The 17,096-nt window shown below is 42.5% G+C and overlaps 1 protein-coding gene across 2 annotated transcripts in view; it reads right to left on the bottom strand.

Moving 5' to 3' along the window:
- Positions 1-17,096, bottom strand: part of LOC105496758 (cadherin 13) — a 1,175,273-nt gene that overhangs the window by 665,684 nt on the left and 492,493 nt on the right. For both annotated transcript variants that reach the window (XM_071085018.1, XM_071085017.1), the window contains one exon: positions 14,828-14,944. In XM_071085018.1, the coding sequence (XP_070941119.1) occupies positions 14,828-14,944 (117 nt within the window). The remainder of the gene's footprint in view (positions 1-14,827; positions 14,945-17,096) is intronic.

The following is a 17,096-nucleotide window of genomic DNA, read 5'->3' as shown; positions in this document are numbered from 1 at the left end:
CTGTAATCCCAGCGCTTTGGGAGGCCCAGGTGGGTGTATCACCTGAGGTCAGGAGTTCGAGGCTAGCGTGGCCAACATAGCAAAACCCCTTCTCTACTAAAAGTACAAAAATTAGCCGGGCATGGTGGTGGGTGCCTGTAATTCCAGCTTCCCAGGAGGCTGAGACAGGAAAATTGCTTGAACTTGGGAGACGGAGGTTGCAGTGAGCTGAGATCACGCCGCTGCACTCCAGCCTGGGCAACAAGAGCACGACTCCATCTCAAAAAAAAAAAAAAAAAAAAAAAAGATACATCAGATTACAAAGTGAACAGACCTATCCATGGGTCCCTTCAGAGGCAGTAGGTCCTGTGTTAGAAGCCCTGAAACTCAATGTTGGCCATAGCAACAGTCTGCCATACCATGTGTTGATGGAGGACATGAACAAGGTTTCTGAGACATTGGCAAGTGGAAAATCAATGAGCACAAGATGGTCATGTGTAGGTATAGGTATGATTAGTGTAGAGCTCCTCAAAGTGTAGGCCACAGAGCTGGGCTTGTCAGCAGCAGCAGGAGGCTTGTTGGAATGTTAACTGTTAGATGCCACCCCAGACCTATGGGATCCAAACTTCTGGGGGTACAGCCTGATGCTGTGTCTTCATGAATGTATATGCACTTTCAAAATAGAGAGGCAAAACCCTGGGATGTCTACAGTGGTTATCTCCAGTGGTGGGACTCAGGGATATTTATTTATTTATAGATGGAGTTTTGCTCTTGTTGCCCAGGCTGGAATGCAATGGCACAATCTTGGCTCACCACAAACTCCACCTCGTGGGTTCAAGCAATTCTCCTGCCTCAGCCTCCCGAGTAGTTGACATTACAGGCATGCGCCACCACACCTGGCTAATTTTGTATTTTTAGTAGAGACGGGATTTCTCCATGTTGGTCAGGGTGGTCTCGAACTCCCGACCTCAGGTGATCTGCCCAGTCAGCCTCCCAAAGTGTTGGGAATACAGGCATGAGCCACTGTGCCTGGCTGGATATTTTTATATTATTATTCTTAAATGTGTATTTTTCTCTGAAGTTTCTACAATAAACACATATTACTCTTATAATAAGAAAAAAAAAGTTATTTACAAAAGGAAAAAAACCAGATGTATTCCATGGCATGTTAGGAATGATTTCCAGATGCAAATAACAAAATAAAAGCACCATTTGTGAGATGAATTTCAAGTTGTCAAATAAATGAACTAAAAATTGAGCAACACAGAGCCTGTGAATTGTGTAAACTAATGCATAGCCAACATCAGCATTCCAACAAGAAATTACTAAGAAGAAATGTATTTAAAATGAATTTGAGGCTAGAAGGCCAACAGTGAACACAGCTGTTATACATTTCTGAGCTGGTAGAAAAAAATAAAATAAAAAATTTCAAATCCACAGCAAGGAACAACTAAAATAAAATCCCTAGGCACGGATCAGTCAGGAAGACACCGGGAAGAGATGTCTGACACGCTGATGTTCCCTCAAGCCTGTCACTGGTGCAAAATGAATCCATCCCTCCAAGAATAGCCCTCCACCTAACATGTTCGCCCACCTCCACATAACATACAGCATGCAGGTGGATTCATTACCTCTGGGAAGAGTTCTCTTTTATTTCAAAGAGGAGCAGTACCAGCCTCACCACAGAGCGAACTATGGGGAGATGGATAAAACAGATCCTTCAGTTTTACAGTCTACCTACCCACAAAGTAACACCTTCACGGGTGACTTTATTCAGCTTCCTATGGAGGCATAATGTCCCAGCTAAGAGGGAACCTTCTTCTACCTCCTCACTCGTCACTGTCCACTCGCTTGCCAGTGTTGCCTGGTATCCCCCACCATGGCCCTTAACTGTGCCCTCTCTCCAGTCCTTCTGCCTCTCCCCTGCCCGGGAGCCCTTCATCACCCACCTGGGTTTCTGTCACAGCCTCCCTCTTTGTCACCCTTGCTCCTGGTTTTCTCAGCCTTCAGGTGTTACCCAGTGCAACAGGACTAATCTTCCTGAAATGCAGATCTGATCATGTGATCCCCCAATGTATAACCCTTAGTCATCTGTAGAGAAAGGTCCAAATTCCCTACAGTAGTTTTCCCGATTTTTCCTTTTCCAGCCTTTGATGATTCTCCAAATTTCTTTGTGACAATTTCCTCCTTGCATCACAGCCACGTTGAATTATTCTCAGCTCTCTGGACAGAGCATTGTTCCTCTTGCCCCTAGATACTGGATCATGCTCTTCTCACTGCCTGGAGAGCACTTTCTTCCCATGTCAGCTTCACGTTGCCTACTCTTAAGCATCCTTCAGGAGTCCTCTTTGGAATTACTTCTTCTGCCTTCTTGACTTTTCCAAGATCCCACAGCACCCCATCACAGTGCTTGTCTGCCTGTTTACAGGTCTGCCCCCTCTCCTAGGATGGGCATTCTTCTAGGGAGAATCCATAAGCAGTAGCCAGTGCAGTGCTCGACACATAGTAGTTGCTCAGTAAATATTTCTGAATTAATGTGGCTCAATTTTCAGCCTAGGGAGGGTGTTTGCCTGCTCAAGAGGCATCAACTGAAGCTCCTTCTTCATCACTTGTTCCAAACCAACTGATGCAACAGAAGACAGCAACATCTTTAATGCAACACTCACCGATGGGAACGTTTAAACCTACAATCAAGCATTCCTCTGTCTCCTCCGTTACTGGTTGCAGAAGTGGGCCTAGCACAGGTACCCAGGAGGTACTGTTCCCAGCCACCCACACTCACATCACATCTTTCCCCCAGCAACCTATTTGGGAAGCAGAGCTAGCTCCAAGCTGGAAAAGAATGTAAAAGAGCTTCTTCATTCATTCCTTCCTCTCTTAAAACAAAACAAAACAAAAAACCCTTTATTGGCCTGTTTCCCATCTCCATCCAGTTCTACTTCAGTCCTCTTCAAAACTTGGACAAGTAATTGGACCGTGAAAAGGCCAGTCCATCTCCACTGTGCCCTAGGCTCCGCTCCTTCACGGCCCTTATCGACTGAGTCAGCTGCGGCCTCATCACTGAGAAAAACGGTCAGTGATATCTCTTAATTACACCAAAGTTGGCTTTTTCTGCTTTCACTTACATTCCTTGTGGCTCTCTTTGAACAGGGTTGTCAGCGGAGATACCAACAAAAAAATGTGTTGTCTGAAGTGAGCTTTTCTTGCCAGACAAAGAAAGCCATTTTTTGCTTGTCAACATGTGGTCTATTTGTTAAACGAAGACACGACCTCCGGCCTTAACTCAGCGCGCAAACACTCACATCAAATAAACGTTGCCGAGGTTAGCCTCATTTCTCCTTACTTCACAGAGAATTTTATCACTCCCTTCCTCATTTTCCAGGTGGAATTGGGACAATTGCTGCAGAGTCTGCCAGCTTCAGGAGGGTGACTTGGATTTTTCCGTGCCAAGGAGAAGTGTGGTGGAGCTGAAAGGGCAAGCGTGCAAGCTCAGCTTTTACGTTGCACTTGCTGCGTGACCTTGAACAAGTTGCTTAATGCCTGCAACAGGCAGAGTTGTCAAAATATGACTCTCACTGCTCAACTGGGCAGGAGACCAGCTGCAACTCAGGGTGAACAGATGGGTGTGGAAGCCGCTTGTCCACAATGGAGGGCTTCACTCAAGCGTAGCTCCCCTGGGACCTGTGGGCCCCTTGACCCCTTCCAGTGTCACGGTCCCTGAGTCCCAAGGACAGTGCCGTGCTGAAGTCAACCCTACTCCTTCATGGAAGTTCATTGTTAAACATTCAGAGATTTTGTAAGTTGCTAGCCTGAAATTGGCCACTGTGGGAGAATTTATGCCAAAGTAGCTGCAAACACTCCAACTCAAGGCTTCCAGCCTCTCACAGCTAGTTTTCCAGCACACCCCTGCCCAAAGCACCTGACTTTGAACTCTGGAATTTCAGACAACTCCTACGAATCTGGGTACCTGCATTCAGACTGCTGGACATCCCAGGAGTTTGATCATCTGTCCACTAACAAGATTGTCCTGAAGCTGTCCAGCAGAGACGGAACAGCTATGGGAGCAGAGTTTCTCCCCGGCAGACCTCCCTGTGGGATGAGGGGGATGGCGAGCTATGCTTCTCATCCTTGGCTTACCCTGGCTTGTATGTTTCTCTTTCCTCCAGTGAAGTCTATTTCTTTTTTAAAAAAAATTTCTATAGATTGTTGGGGTACAGGTGGTGTTTGGTTACATGAGTAAGTTCTTTAATGGTGATCTGTGAGATTTTGGTGCATCCGTCACCCGAGCAGTATACACTGCACCCTGTTTGCAGTCTTTTATCCCTCTCCCCTCTCCCAACCTTTCCTCCCAGTCCCCAAAATCCAGTGTATCATTCCTATGCTTTTGCATCCTCATAGCTTAGCTCCCGCATGTCAGTGGGGACATAAGATGTTTGGTTTTCCATTCCTGAGTTACTTCACTCAGAATAATAGTCTCCAATCTCATCCAGGTTGCTGCAAATGTCATTCATTCCTTTTTACGGCTGAGTAGTATTCCATCACACACACACACACACACACACACACACACATATATGTGTGTGTGTGCATATATATATCACAGCTTCTTTATCCACTTGTGGATCGATGGGCATTTGGGTTGGTTACATGATTTTGCAATCGTAAATTGTGCTGCTATAAACATGCATGTGCAAGTATCTTTTTCTTTTCTTTTCCTCTGGGTAGATATCCAGTAGTGGGATTGCTGGATCAAATGGTAGTTCCAGTTTTAGTTCTTTCAGGAATCTCCACACTGTTTTCCACAGTGGCTTAACTCATGCCATGTGCTATTTTGAAATCCATCCAGATCCCTGGTGCAATTGTAGGTGGTGACACAGAAAGGCAATTCAATTTGTACCACAAATAGACTGTTTTGCAAGATGCTTCTGAGCCTTGGTCATGCTCAGTTCAGAGCCTCCACTGTACTATGGGGACATAATATTGATTTCTGAGGGTACATATGAGAGTCAAATGACCATTTGCGTGAGTGTGCTATGCAAACAGCAAAGACCCATGGAGACTTTAAACATTCACACACTCTGTGGTGGACAGATCACTGATGTGGCATTGAAGAGTCTTGGATATGGGTCTCAGCATTGCCATTCTTTAAGAGGGTTACCCTGGGCAAGCTACTTAATCTCTCTTAATTTTGACTTTCTCATCTCATAAATGAGTTGCCTACTTTATAGGGCTGTTGTAAAAACTAAGCAGAACAGTAGGGATAGCCATGTTTGGCTTAGATCCAGACATTCATTAGGTATTGAAGATTCTAGTCCAATTTGAAAATTCTTCAACAACCCTAAGTCTGGATGCTAATTCAAGCTGAAATGCCAGGTCCTTGAATGTTCACAAATAATTAAATATAAATTCAGTCTAAGGCCAAATGTTCATAATAACAATAAAGTTCTAGGAATCTTTAAAATGGAGAACCGAAAGGGTGATAAACTCAGGGTTAAAAATATTGCTTCCTCCTTGGGCTCAGATGCCTTTATTTGCGAGACATAGATCATGGAGGGAAGTTTTGCATATATATGTATTTGGCAAAGAGCCAAAACCACCCGATTATGTTTTATCATTAATTAAAATTTGCAGGAGGGCAACACTTCCAAATGGTGAACATAGCTTTTATTAGACTTAGCAAAAATAAGTTAGAAGTGACTGTGTTCAGTTGTGAATGAAGATAAAAGTTTTGAGTGTTTTAATTTAATTGGAATTAAAACACCAACATATACATAGGCAAATTCAGAAATACAGTCACGCAACTCTCTCTCTCTCTTCCCCCACTTCCCCCCATTGCCACATAAAATCCATCAACATCAAATCTATCAAAATCTGCTGGCTGGGCGCAGTGTCTCACGCCTGTAATCCCAGCACTTTGGGAGACCGAGGCAGGTGGATCACCTGAGGTCAGGAGTTCGAGAGCAGCCTGGCCAACATGGTGAAATCCCGTCTCTACCAAAAATACAAAACTTAACTGGGTGTGGTGGTGGGCACCTGTAATCCCAGCTACTCGGGAAGCTGAGGCAGAATTGCTTGAACCCGGGAGGTGGAGGTTGCAGTGAGCTGAAATCACGCCACTGCACTCCAGCCTGGGCAACAAGAGCAAAACTCCATCTCAAAAAAAAAAAAAAAAAATCTACTAAGAATGCTTATATGACCTGACATAATAGTTGACAGCCAAGCAATTTATCTGGTGGCCTCATTACCATTTTAGAAAATTAAAATTTACTGGAAATATCCAGACTGATCATATAATGGTCTATTAATTCCATTCTAACAACAAACCAGGCTATGTAATCAGCCATATATATGGCTAGAATTCAACTCAAAGAATATTTGAGTTGCTACTGTGTGTTAGACCCTGTCCTGGGCCACTACATTTGACGAATTACAGTTAGTGGGAAGGTAGGGAAGGACACTGTTTCTCAAAATGTGTTAAGTGCCATCAAAGAGGTATAAACAATGTATAAAAGAGATCAAGTAAAATTCCACGGGCCAGGCTCAGTGGGTCACACCTGTAATCCCAGCACTTTGGGAGGCCGAGGCAGGTGGATCACTCGAGGCCAGGAGTTTGAGACCAGCCTGACCAATACGGTGAACCCTCATCTCTACCAAAAGTACAAAAGTTAGCCAGGCATGGTGGTGCATACCCGTAATCCTAGCTATTTGGGAGGCTGAGGCATGAGAATCTCTTGAACCCAGGAGGCAGAGGTAGCAGTGAGCAGAGATCGTGCCACTGCATTCCAGTCTGGGTGATAGAGAAAGACTCTATCTCAAAAAAATAATCCCACAGAGCAGACTGTATCAGAAATGGGCCATATTTGGATTAGCACCATCTGATAAAAATACAATATGAGCCATATAAATAATTTTTTTCTGGCAGCCACGTTAAAAAAAAGTGAAAAGAAATACAAGGGATTTATTTCTAAATGAAATCAATACAAAGATTATTAAGGAGACATTTTCCATTGCTTTTGTGTTTGTATGATAAGTTTTTGAAATACATCTCAGTGTGGACGTTGCCTTTTCAGTAAAAAATATTTTATCTGTAAATAGATGAAAATGCATCATGAAAAAAATAGATTCACCTGCCAAATTGTCCCAATAATGGAATGAAGTGTTACTTTTTAAGCTTAAATTAAAATTAGTTAAAATTTTAAAACTGCATTGGCCATACGTGGTTAGTGGGTACCATACTGGACTGTGTAGAGGTAGAACCTCCTGCAATGATGTCAATGTTCCACTGGACGGTACCGCCTTAGAGTGTGAATGTGGGCTGCTCCTAAGGAATAAGGATAAAGAGGGTGTATCCCAGGAAGAAGTGACAGTTCAGGAAAAGGCTTACGTGTAGCTGTGGCTGCTGAATGTAGCAATAAACTGTGATGTTCATCTCAAGAAGAATTATTGAGCACTGAGCCTTTGGACATCTTAGACACTCTGTATTCCAGTTTTTCTCCTACACTGTAGCCCATGGTAAGTTTTAGTTATTGAATAAAACTGCTAGTTGCCTTAAAAGGGGGAAATTAAGTCCAGGTGCAATGGTTCATGCCTGTAATCCCAGCAACTTTGGGAGACCAAGGCAGGTGGAACAAAAGTTCAAGAGACTGAGACGAGCCTGGCCAACGTGGTGAAACCCCGTTTCTATTAAAAAAAAATACAAAAATTAGCTGGGAGTGGTGGCGCACGCCTGTAGTACCAGCTACTAGGGAGGCTGAGGCAGGAGAATCGCTTGAAACTGGGAAGCGGAGGTTGCAGTGAGCAGAGATCTCACCACTGCACCCCAGCCTGGTAACAGAGAGAGACTCTGTCTCAAAAAAAAAAAAAAAACAAAAAAAAAAAACAAAACAGTGGGGAGTGGAAATTAAGCACATGTAAATTTCTGAGAAGAGTGTAGATGTGGATAAAGGGTACAAAGAGAAGTTAGACATGGATAAAGGGTATAAAGCAATGGATTTTAAAAGACGTAGAGGGCTGACAGCAATTACTGGGTTACCCTGGACAACCCAGTGAGTGCCTGATCATAAACTAAATCAGGCAATAGCAAGTAACCCTGAGTCTGCATTTCAGGAGGAGGGTGATGGAGAGGTGCTGGGGCTTCAGTACCAGCTTTCTGGTCCAGCCTCTAAGGATATAGCTTTGGCCTTCGTGGGTCTTCAAAGTGAGGCAAATGACTATTAAATAGAATAAAACAAACTAAATCTCAAGACTATCAGACTCCTTGGCACCTATTTGCATGGGTGGGCATAAATCTCAGGTCCAGAGTATCGGGATGCAGGGAGACCTCTAAGAATCTGATGCCCAGAACACTGAGGAATGTGGCAGAGCTGATGTAAGTTGCCCTCAGGTCTGACTTATGGTTCATGACACAATCAAAGCGGAGTCCTGGTTGAGTGGTTTTCATGATTTAGTCTAATGATCAATGTTGGTTCCCTTTACAAAGAGTACTTGGTCCAGTTACATATTTCTTCTATCCTGGGTTAAAGATGGTCTTCCAAATGCCCATTCTACCAATTTATAGGGTCTTTAAAAAAGGATTTTCTGTAAAAAAGTACTTTCATTGGTTTTGATGAAAAGGGTTTGTGATGAAAGCAGAATCCCTAATAAGCATTTCATAAATGACTTGTCTTTCAAACTCAATATAAAACAGAATAAAATACGTCTCCCAAAGACCTCCTTGCTGGCTTACAGATATAAAGTCCCTGCTCTCAATCAATTGGGGCCAAGAACTCAAAAATCTTTAAAGATGCAATCAATTATTTATCAGCGAAAGTTGGTAAAACTGAGAAATTATTTATGGCCGAAATTTTGAAAGAGTCATATTTTGAAGGGGGAGAGGGGAAAAAGCCACTTTGGGATCTGCATGTTCCTCTCCAGAGCACACACTCTCAGCTCCTCCCTGCTATCTAGAGTTCAAAAATGGAAAGAAAATCACAGGTATGAGGAAGTATGTTCATGACTGGGTGTTTTACCCTGTCTTCCAAAACTGTGAGAGATATTCTAGGGCAGAATGTACCGTGGAAAAGAGCCAGAAATTGGGAGGCAAACTGATTTTCCCAGGGCTGGCAGTGATCTATCAGGTTGTCTCCTGTGTGTGTTTGGGGAGGGTCATACACCCCCTCATACTCCCCACCTGCTATTTAAATGAGTAGCAGTGATTTGGAATCTCAGAGTTGTAATATGATTCCCTCGTATAATGGAAAAGCAGCTCCCAAATTCTAGTAGTTTAGCTACTTACCAACTAATTAATTACTTGGCAGATAGATAAATTATGTATCAGTCAAGGCTTTTTCTCATCCCTGGAGCTGCCTGCGTAACCCTGCTGTGGGTATTCAGTTCTATACAGCAGGATATCCAACTGTGAAAAACCCTCCACCAAGGGCTAACTCGCCACAGCACCTTGCTTTTAATGTCTTCATTCTTCAGGATATGAGTCTCCTTTCTTTAAAGGAATTCAGGTTGTAATAAAATATGACCAAAAAAAAAAAAAAAAAAAAAAAAAACAAGAACCAGTTACTTACTTGTCTCCATTCACCCTCTTGAAATGCAAGACAAATGATTTAAAAAGCGTTTTTATGCCAGCATGCTAACTCCTGTATCCTTTATGATAATTTTATACTTAGTTAAACTTAATTTTTCCTAACATTTTATTACGAAATTTCCAAATGCAGAGAAAACTTGAAAGAATTGTACAGCAAGCACCCATATGTTCACCAACTTATACTCTACCACTAACATTTTAATATACTTCCTTTACAATGTATCAGATATCGATCCATTGATCCAACCTTCTGTCTGTCTTATTTTTGAGTGCATTTCCAAGAATTGCACTTAATTTTCATGCTGTTTTGAAAGGAGAAGTTGTCAGTGAAGATATTTCATTCCATGGAAGAGCATTCTCAGAATGGGCTTAGTATTTTCTGAGTGTAGCGGTTAAGAGCACAGACTTTGAAATCTCAAAAAGCAGAAACAAAACTTGGCTCTGCTGTGAACTAGCTGTGTGGCTTTGGTCAGGTTACGTCACCCTTGAGTCTCATTACCTTCATTGGCACGCTAGAAAATGATCCTCATGTGGTTGTTATCATAAGAATTCAACATAATAGATGAAAAGTGCTTAGCACAGTGCTGGACAAATAATGACTATGTGCTGATATTGTCACCTCTTTCGTAATCCCACAAGATCAATGATTCTGTCTGTTTTCTCCTCCATTAAATTCCCAGCCCCTAGCAGTTCCTTATAAATAACAGATGCTGAATATATGCTTGTTGATATGAATTAGGTTGAATTTCAGAGATTTTCCCTCCTGGGATGCAGGAACTACTTTTTAATGGAGAGAGAGAGGCAAGTACAGGGGGTTTCAAAAGCCCAGGATGTGAGAAAGCTAGTGCAGGAAATGAGGTAAAAGCACAGGATGAAATGAAGTATGCAAAAAAAAATAGATATATTAGCTTTGGTAAGGAAGCCGAAGCGATCAGTGCCCTGTCCACATCCCCTATGTGTCACGTTTTCAGTGCAGACCAGCAGACTGGAGACTGCTGTACAGTATCCTTTTTGTCTAAGGTTCTCCTCCAAACCTCAGCAGGCTGTCGAGTTACTGCACAGAGTGCAGGGCAGATCTGATATGCTAGAGAATTTACACCCTTGGAAGCAGTCCTCAACCAATTACTGCTGGGAGTAGAAATACCCCAGTTTGTGTCAAAGTATCCCAGTGCCATCCCCTGGGGGTGCTTTAATGCTGACAATGTATTCCACACCATGTTTTAAAGTTAGCCCATGAGATTACAATCCAGTCACCCACAGGGGTAGCTGGCTTCATAAACAAGCTTCTCTCCCAGCTGCCTTCCCTTTTCTGTGTCTCTCCCTTATTTTATTATGAACATTTCCCCCACCTCTTAAATGAACTGCCTTCATTTGAATTCTTGTCTCAGGGTCCACTTCTAGGGGAAGCCAAAGTAAGACAAACGTCTTTATGCTTTTAAAGCTGCAGAACCTCTTCTTCAAATGGCATTCTATACCGAAGACTAATAAGTAATATTTACACAATTAGAGGTGTCCTGACTTAGAGATTTTTTGGGAGTGTGGTGGTGTTTGGAGGCCAGAGCTCGGCCTCTGTGGTCTTCTTTCCCTTCTCGCCGCCTCCCCAGCACTCACTGAAGACACCTACGTCCTCTTCCACAGCTCTGCAGAGCACAGCTTGTCAGCTGTGGTGGAGATGATGAGGATAAGACAGGAGATATAAAGAGTAATATAAATAAATAGAAACAAGCAGGAACAAAAAGGAAAATATGTACCTTCAAAGGCATATAAAGCATGGACAAATAAATAGTTTTTGCAAAGCAGTGCAGTAATTCTACAAAAAACATCTAGAGGTTTCGAAGGCTCTTGCACATTGTCTAGTTAGTAGCCTACCACACTTAGAAAAGCAGTTGCTTGTAGAGAATCTAAGTCGAGATCAAGTATGGGCAACACATAAGGGGCTAAGAAGAGTTGAGTCCTCAGTTTGGAAACCAAATTGCCTTTTGAAGCCGTAATAAGTAAAAAAAAAAAAAAAATTGCGAAAGAATGTTCCCAATTAGCTACATGCTTATGAACCCATTGAATAGCTCAAGAAAAGAGGCTTGTGAGAAAACCCACCCAAATATACCCAGGAGGAAATTGTGTGTAATTGAAGGAAACTATAGGATAGCTACATAATGTATTGTCTAAATCTGGACATGACAGATTTGGATAACCAGTGTAAACTTGGATTTTCCAGGCAACTGAAATGTGATTGTCCTTACTATAACTAATTAATGGAATTGCAACTGAAGGTATTGTGTACTAGTGGTGGACAGGGGACAAAACCGTATTTCAGGTCAGCCCTCTGTAAACTTGAGTGTGCATCAGAATCACCTAGAAGCTGTGTAAAAACACGGATTCCTGGCTTTAACCCCAGAGTTTCTGGCTCACTGGTTTTGGGGTAGGACATGAAGATATACATTTCTAGCAAGCTTCCAGGGGATACTTATGTAGCTGGTCCACAATCACTTTTGGAGGATTGCTTAAGACCAGCAGTCCTGCACCCTGGCTGCATATCTGAATCACCTGGGATATTTAACACATCCTCACATGGTTCTCACCCCCACCCTAGTGGAATCAATCTCTGAGGGTGGAGCCCTGACATATGCATTTTAAGTGTCTCTGCTGATTGTGATGCATGCTGAGAGTTGAGAAGCCCAGGATTATCTGAAAGAAAACCGAAACACTGGAATGCAACGTGAGTCTCAGAAACTGTTTGGGAAGAGCTTTGAAGAATTGGGACTCGGGTCCCTTGGCACCTGGCATCTTGGGCTCCTGGGAAACCTGTCTGGAAAAGGATCATTACAGTGGCTAGGGCTGCCCAAGGGAACAGGGCTATCCCTTTGGAGCAGCTCTGCTTCCCTTTATATCATATGCCAGACTCTTGAAAAGATTTTTGCTTAGAGAAAGGCATCTTTGGCACAGTGGGAGTTTAAAATGATAAATATAGTGGTTACCAGGATACTGGATTATCACTTCTTTCAATGTGCAATAAAGATCGATTTTTTTGTTTGTTTGTTTGACACAGAGTCTCACTCTGCCGCCCAGGCTGTAGTACAGTGGTATGATCCCGGCTCACTGCAACCTCCACCTCTTGAGTTCAAGTGGTTCTCTTGTCTCAGCTTCCCAAGTAGCTGGGATTACAAGCGTGCCACTACGCTGGCTAATTTTTGTGTTTTTAGTTGAGACGGGGTTTCGCCATGTTGGCCAGCATGGTCCTGAACTCCTGACCTTGGTTGATTCTCCTGCCTCAGCCTCCCAACATGCTGGGATTACGGGTGTGAACCATTGCGCCTGTCCAATACTAATTTTTAATAGTCCAAGTCACCTTTGTCCAGATCACCACCAAACTCCCCTCTTAGTGGGTCTCTTTGCTTCCACTCCTCTCTACCGCTCTGCTACCACTAATCATTCTCTACAAGGCAGCCAGGAGGATCTTTCAAAACACGCAGTCTCCTGGAGAAATCTTCCAGTGGTCCCCTGCTGCATGCACGATGAAACCCCAACTCCTCATCCAAGGGCAGGCTGGCCTCTCTGACTTCACTCTCACCACTGCCGTCCTTGTTCACTCTCTTGCAGCCACCCAGGCATGTTGCAACTCTACTACATGCTATTCTGTCCCACCTTCAGGCCTTTGCATGTAAACTTACCTCTGCCAAAGATGCTGTTCATCCAGATATTCCTATGACTGTTCCTTTCTCACCCTTCCAGTTTCCCCTCAAACAATACCTTCAAAAAGCCATCACAGTCATCTGTGTAAAGATTCCCTCCTCCCTCTACTCCTTCATCCTGCCATTTGCTCTTTTTTCCTCATCTTCCTGTTCTGATTTTCACAGCATTTGTCATACTCTGCAATGTTCTTCTTTCTGTCTTCCCACTAGCATGTTAGCTCTATTATCTGCTTCTTCACACCCAGCCCCAAGTGTAGAGTCCAGCATACAACATGTACGGGGTACTTAATAAACTAGCAGTTCAAAAGCAAATGCCATTAAGATCATTCATTTAACTAACCACCATTTTTCAAATTCCAGATTCACCAATGTCTGATACAGTAAGTTCCTCTTCAAACGTTTAATTTCTGATTCCCTTCCTCTTTGTTCTCAAGATCAACTTCCTTGTCCCTTCTGCTAAGTTACCTGCTCTGTAAACAACTTCTCCTGATAGTCCCAATCTGTAACTCATATCTCTTCCTCATTTGGAAAGACTCCTCTTTACTCCTGGCTACCCATTCTGTAAACTGCCACTCCTGCCGAAACAGCTCTTCCCACTGAAACTACCCTTCCCGCCTTTGCTGTGCCCTGACATGCCCAAACATGCCTTGTACCACAACCGACAGCCTCTCCCTTCCTGCCTAATTAGCCATATTCAATCTTAAACAGTAACCAATCAGGTCAGTTTAGATTGTGCGGTCCAACTCCAGCCAATGGGGACAGGACACAGAAGCAGGGACTAACCGTGTTAGGGATAAACCCCCCTTCCCTCTTTTGTTCAGTGTGCTCTCTCAGTGACCAGAAGTGCGAGGAGCACCCCACTGTAGAAGTAAATTGCCTTGCTGAGAAAACTCTTTGCCTGAGTGCTGGTTCTTCTTTGCGACACTGAGCACTTGTTTCTAACAACCAAAAAGTACAAACTGCTCAAAATTTGATTCTCCATGTTGATTCTCTTTAAAGAGCGGAGAATGTATTGATGAGGCAGTATCAGTATTTTGGCACATTTAATGGTGACTATTTCTTCCTGGAAAAGCTATTGTTCTGATTCATGGGACAGTGTTTTCCACATCTGGTTCTGGATCTGGTTAGGATGATTTTACTCCCTTGATCAGGTTTAGTTTTTGGAAAACTAACCCAGTGATATGCTTGGACCTAGATATTTGAAAAGGAGGATCTCAATGAAGGCCACATATCAACATACCGCCATCCTAGGGGGCCCTATCTGGGGATCACCTGAATATAATCTATAAAAACAATGAGCCTTATTTCTCAACCAATGACATCTTCCTACGTAATTTCAACATCATCTACCATGTTGATCTCCATAATATTCAAAACTGTTATTGGTTCTTTCAAATTTCCTCTTTTGTGTATGAATGATCTTCCAACATTCTTTTTATGACAAAACCATTTGGTCTCTTATCATAGAGGGATGAAGACTAATTCCAGCTTGTCACCAAGACAGTCATACTCAGTCTGCTTCCTGTGTGCTCATTTTTTCATAAAAAACACGTTTTTGTAATTTGTTTTTTGCATGACTTACCTTGCCAACATCTCTTGGGAAAGGCTGTCTCTGATTCTCTGGAATTAAAATGGGAGATACCACAATGGACCTCTTTTGTCTTGGGACAGGAGAAGTTCTTGCAAATTTAAATATATCCTAAAAGGGAAAACAAAAGGATTGATTAAAATCTCCCATTGAAATGATATATCAGTCTGCTCTGAGATAGAGTTCCTTTGTTGGGAAAGCATACAGCTGTTTGGAAAGTGTTCATTGTATTCCATCAAACCCTATTAGCATTACCCAAGTACAATATTAGAATAATACTAAAGCTGACATTGTTATTCACTATAACTATCATGAAGCTATTTGAACCCCCACCTTCCAAATCATTCTATTCACAATGACAGTCTTGATTTATGCATCCCTCACTGTTTGCATATTACTGTTCTTAATCTGCCAAGCTACTGGATTTCTTGCCTGGTCAGGAATCTGGAGGACTTGCTTAGATATAAAATTTTATTTGATTTATATAGCCCATAAAGAATTGGTTTTATAACAAATCCTAAGTGAAAAGAACAAAGTTAGATGCATCATATTGCCTGACTTCAAATTATACTACAAGGCTATAGTAACCAAAACAGGATGGTACTGGTATAAACCTAGATTAATGGAACAGAACAGAGAATCCAGAAATAAAGCCACATACCTACAACCAACTGATCTTCAACAAAGTCAGCAAAAATATATGATAGGGAAATGACACTCCATTCAATAAATGGTGTTGGGCTAAACACCCATATGGAAAATTGGATAATCATATTCCTACGAGTGAAATTGGACCCACAGCTTTCACTATATACAAAAATTAACACAAGATGAATTAAAGACTTCAACATAAGATCTGAAACTATAAAAATCCTAGAAGAAACCATAGGAAAAACTCTTCTAGACATTGGCCTTGACAAAGAATTTATGGCCTAGTCCTCAAAAGCAAACATTACCAAAAAAAAAAAAAAAAAAAGGACATTTCGAACTTAATTAAACTAAAAAGCTTCTGCACAGCAAAAGAAGCAATCAACAGAGTAAGCAGATGACCTAGAGAATGGGAAAAATATTTGTAAAGTATGCATCCAACAAAGGACTATTATCCAGAATTTACAAGGAATTCAAACAGCAAAAATGACCCCATTTAAAAGTGGGCAGGCCAGGCGCAGTGGCTCACACCTGTAATCCCAGCACTTTGGGAGGTCAGGGCAGGCCGATCTCCTGAGGCGAGGAGTTTGAGACCAGCCTGGCCAACATGATGAAACTTGGTCTCAACTAAAAATACAAAAATTAGCCAGGCATGGTGGCAGGCACTTGCAATCCCAGCTACTTGGGTGGCTGAGGCAGGAGAATTGCTTGAACCCAGGATGCGGACACTGCAGTGAGCCAAGATGATACCACTACACTCCAGCCTGGGCAACAGAACGAGACTCCAACTCAAAACAAACAAAAAAAAGTCGGGCAAACAACATTAACAGACATTCTTCAAAAGGACACATACGAGGGGCCAACAGACATATGAAAAATGCTCAATATCACTAATCTTCAGAGAAATGCAAATTAAAACCACAATGCGATATCATCTTACACCAGTCAGAATGGCTATGATTAAAAAGTCTTAAACAACAAATATTGGTGAGGCTGCAGAGAAAAGAGAATGCTTATATACTGTTGGTGGGAGTGTAAATTAGTACAAACTCTGAAAAACAGTATGATGACTTCTCAAAGAACTGAAAATAGAACTATCATTCAACCCAGCAATCCCACTACGGGGTATATACACAAAGGAAAAGGAATCATTATATCAAAACAATACCTGCACATGTGTGTTCATCATAGCACTATTCACAATAGCAAAGACATGGACTGAACCTAAGTGTCCATCAACAGAAGACTGGATTAAAAAAATGTGGGGCCAGGCGCAGTGGCTCACGCCTGTAATCCCAGCCCTTTGGGAGGCTGAGGTGGGCTGATAACCTGAGGTTGGGAGTTCGAGACCAGCCTGACCAACATGAAGAAACCCTATCTCTACTAAAAATACAAAATTAGCCAGGCGTGGTGGCACATGCTGGTAATCCCTGCAATCCCAGCTACTCAGGAGGCTGAGGCAGGAGAATCGCTTGAACCCAGGAGTCAGAGGTTGCAGTGAGCCGAGATTGCGCCATTGCACTCCAGCCCGGGCAATAAGAGCGAAACTCAGTCTCAAAAAAAGAAAATGTGGGATATATATATGTGTGTGTGTATACATATGTGTGTATATATA

Source organism: Macaca nemestrina, chromosome 18 (genome assembly GCF_043159975.1).
Source record: "Macaca nemestrina isolate mMacNem1 chromosome 18, mMacNem.hap1, whole genome shotgun sequence".
In the NCBI taxonomy this organism is placed as follows: Eukaryota; Metazoa; Chordata; class Mammalia; order Primates; family Cercopithecidae; genus Macaca; species Macaca nemestrina.
This window is presented reverse-complemented; position numbering and strand designations above follow the sequence as displayed.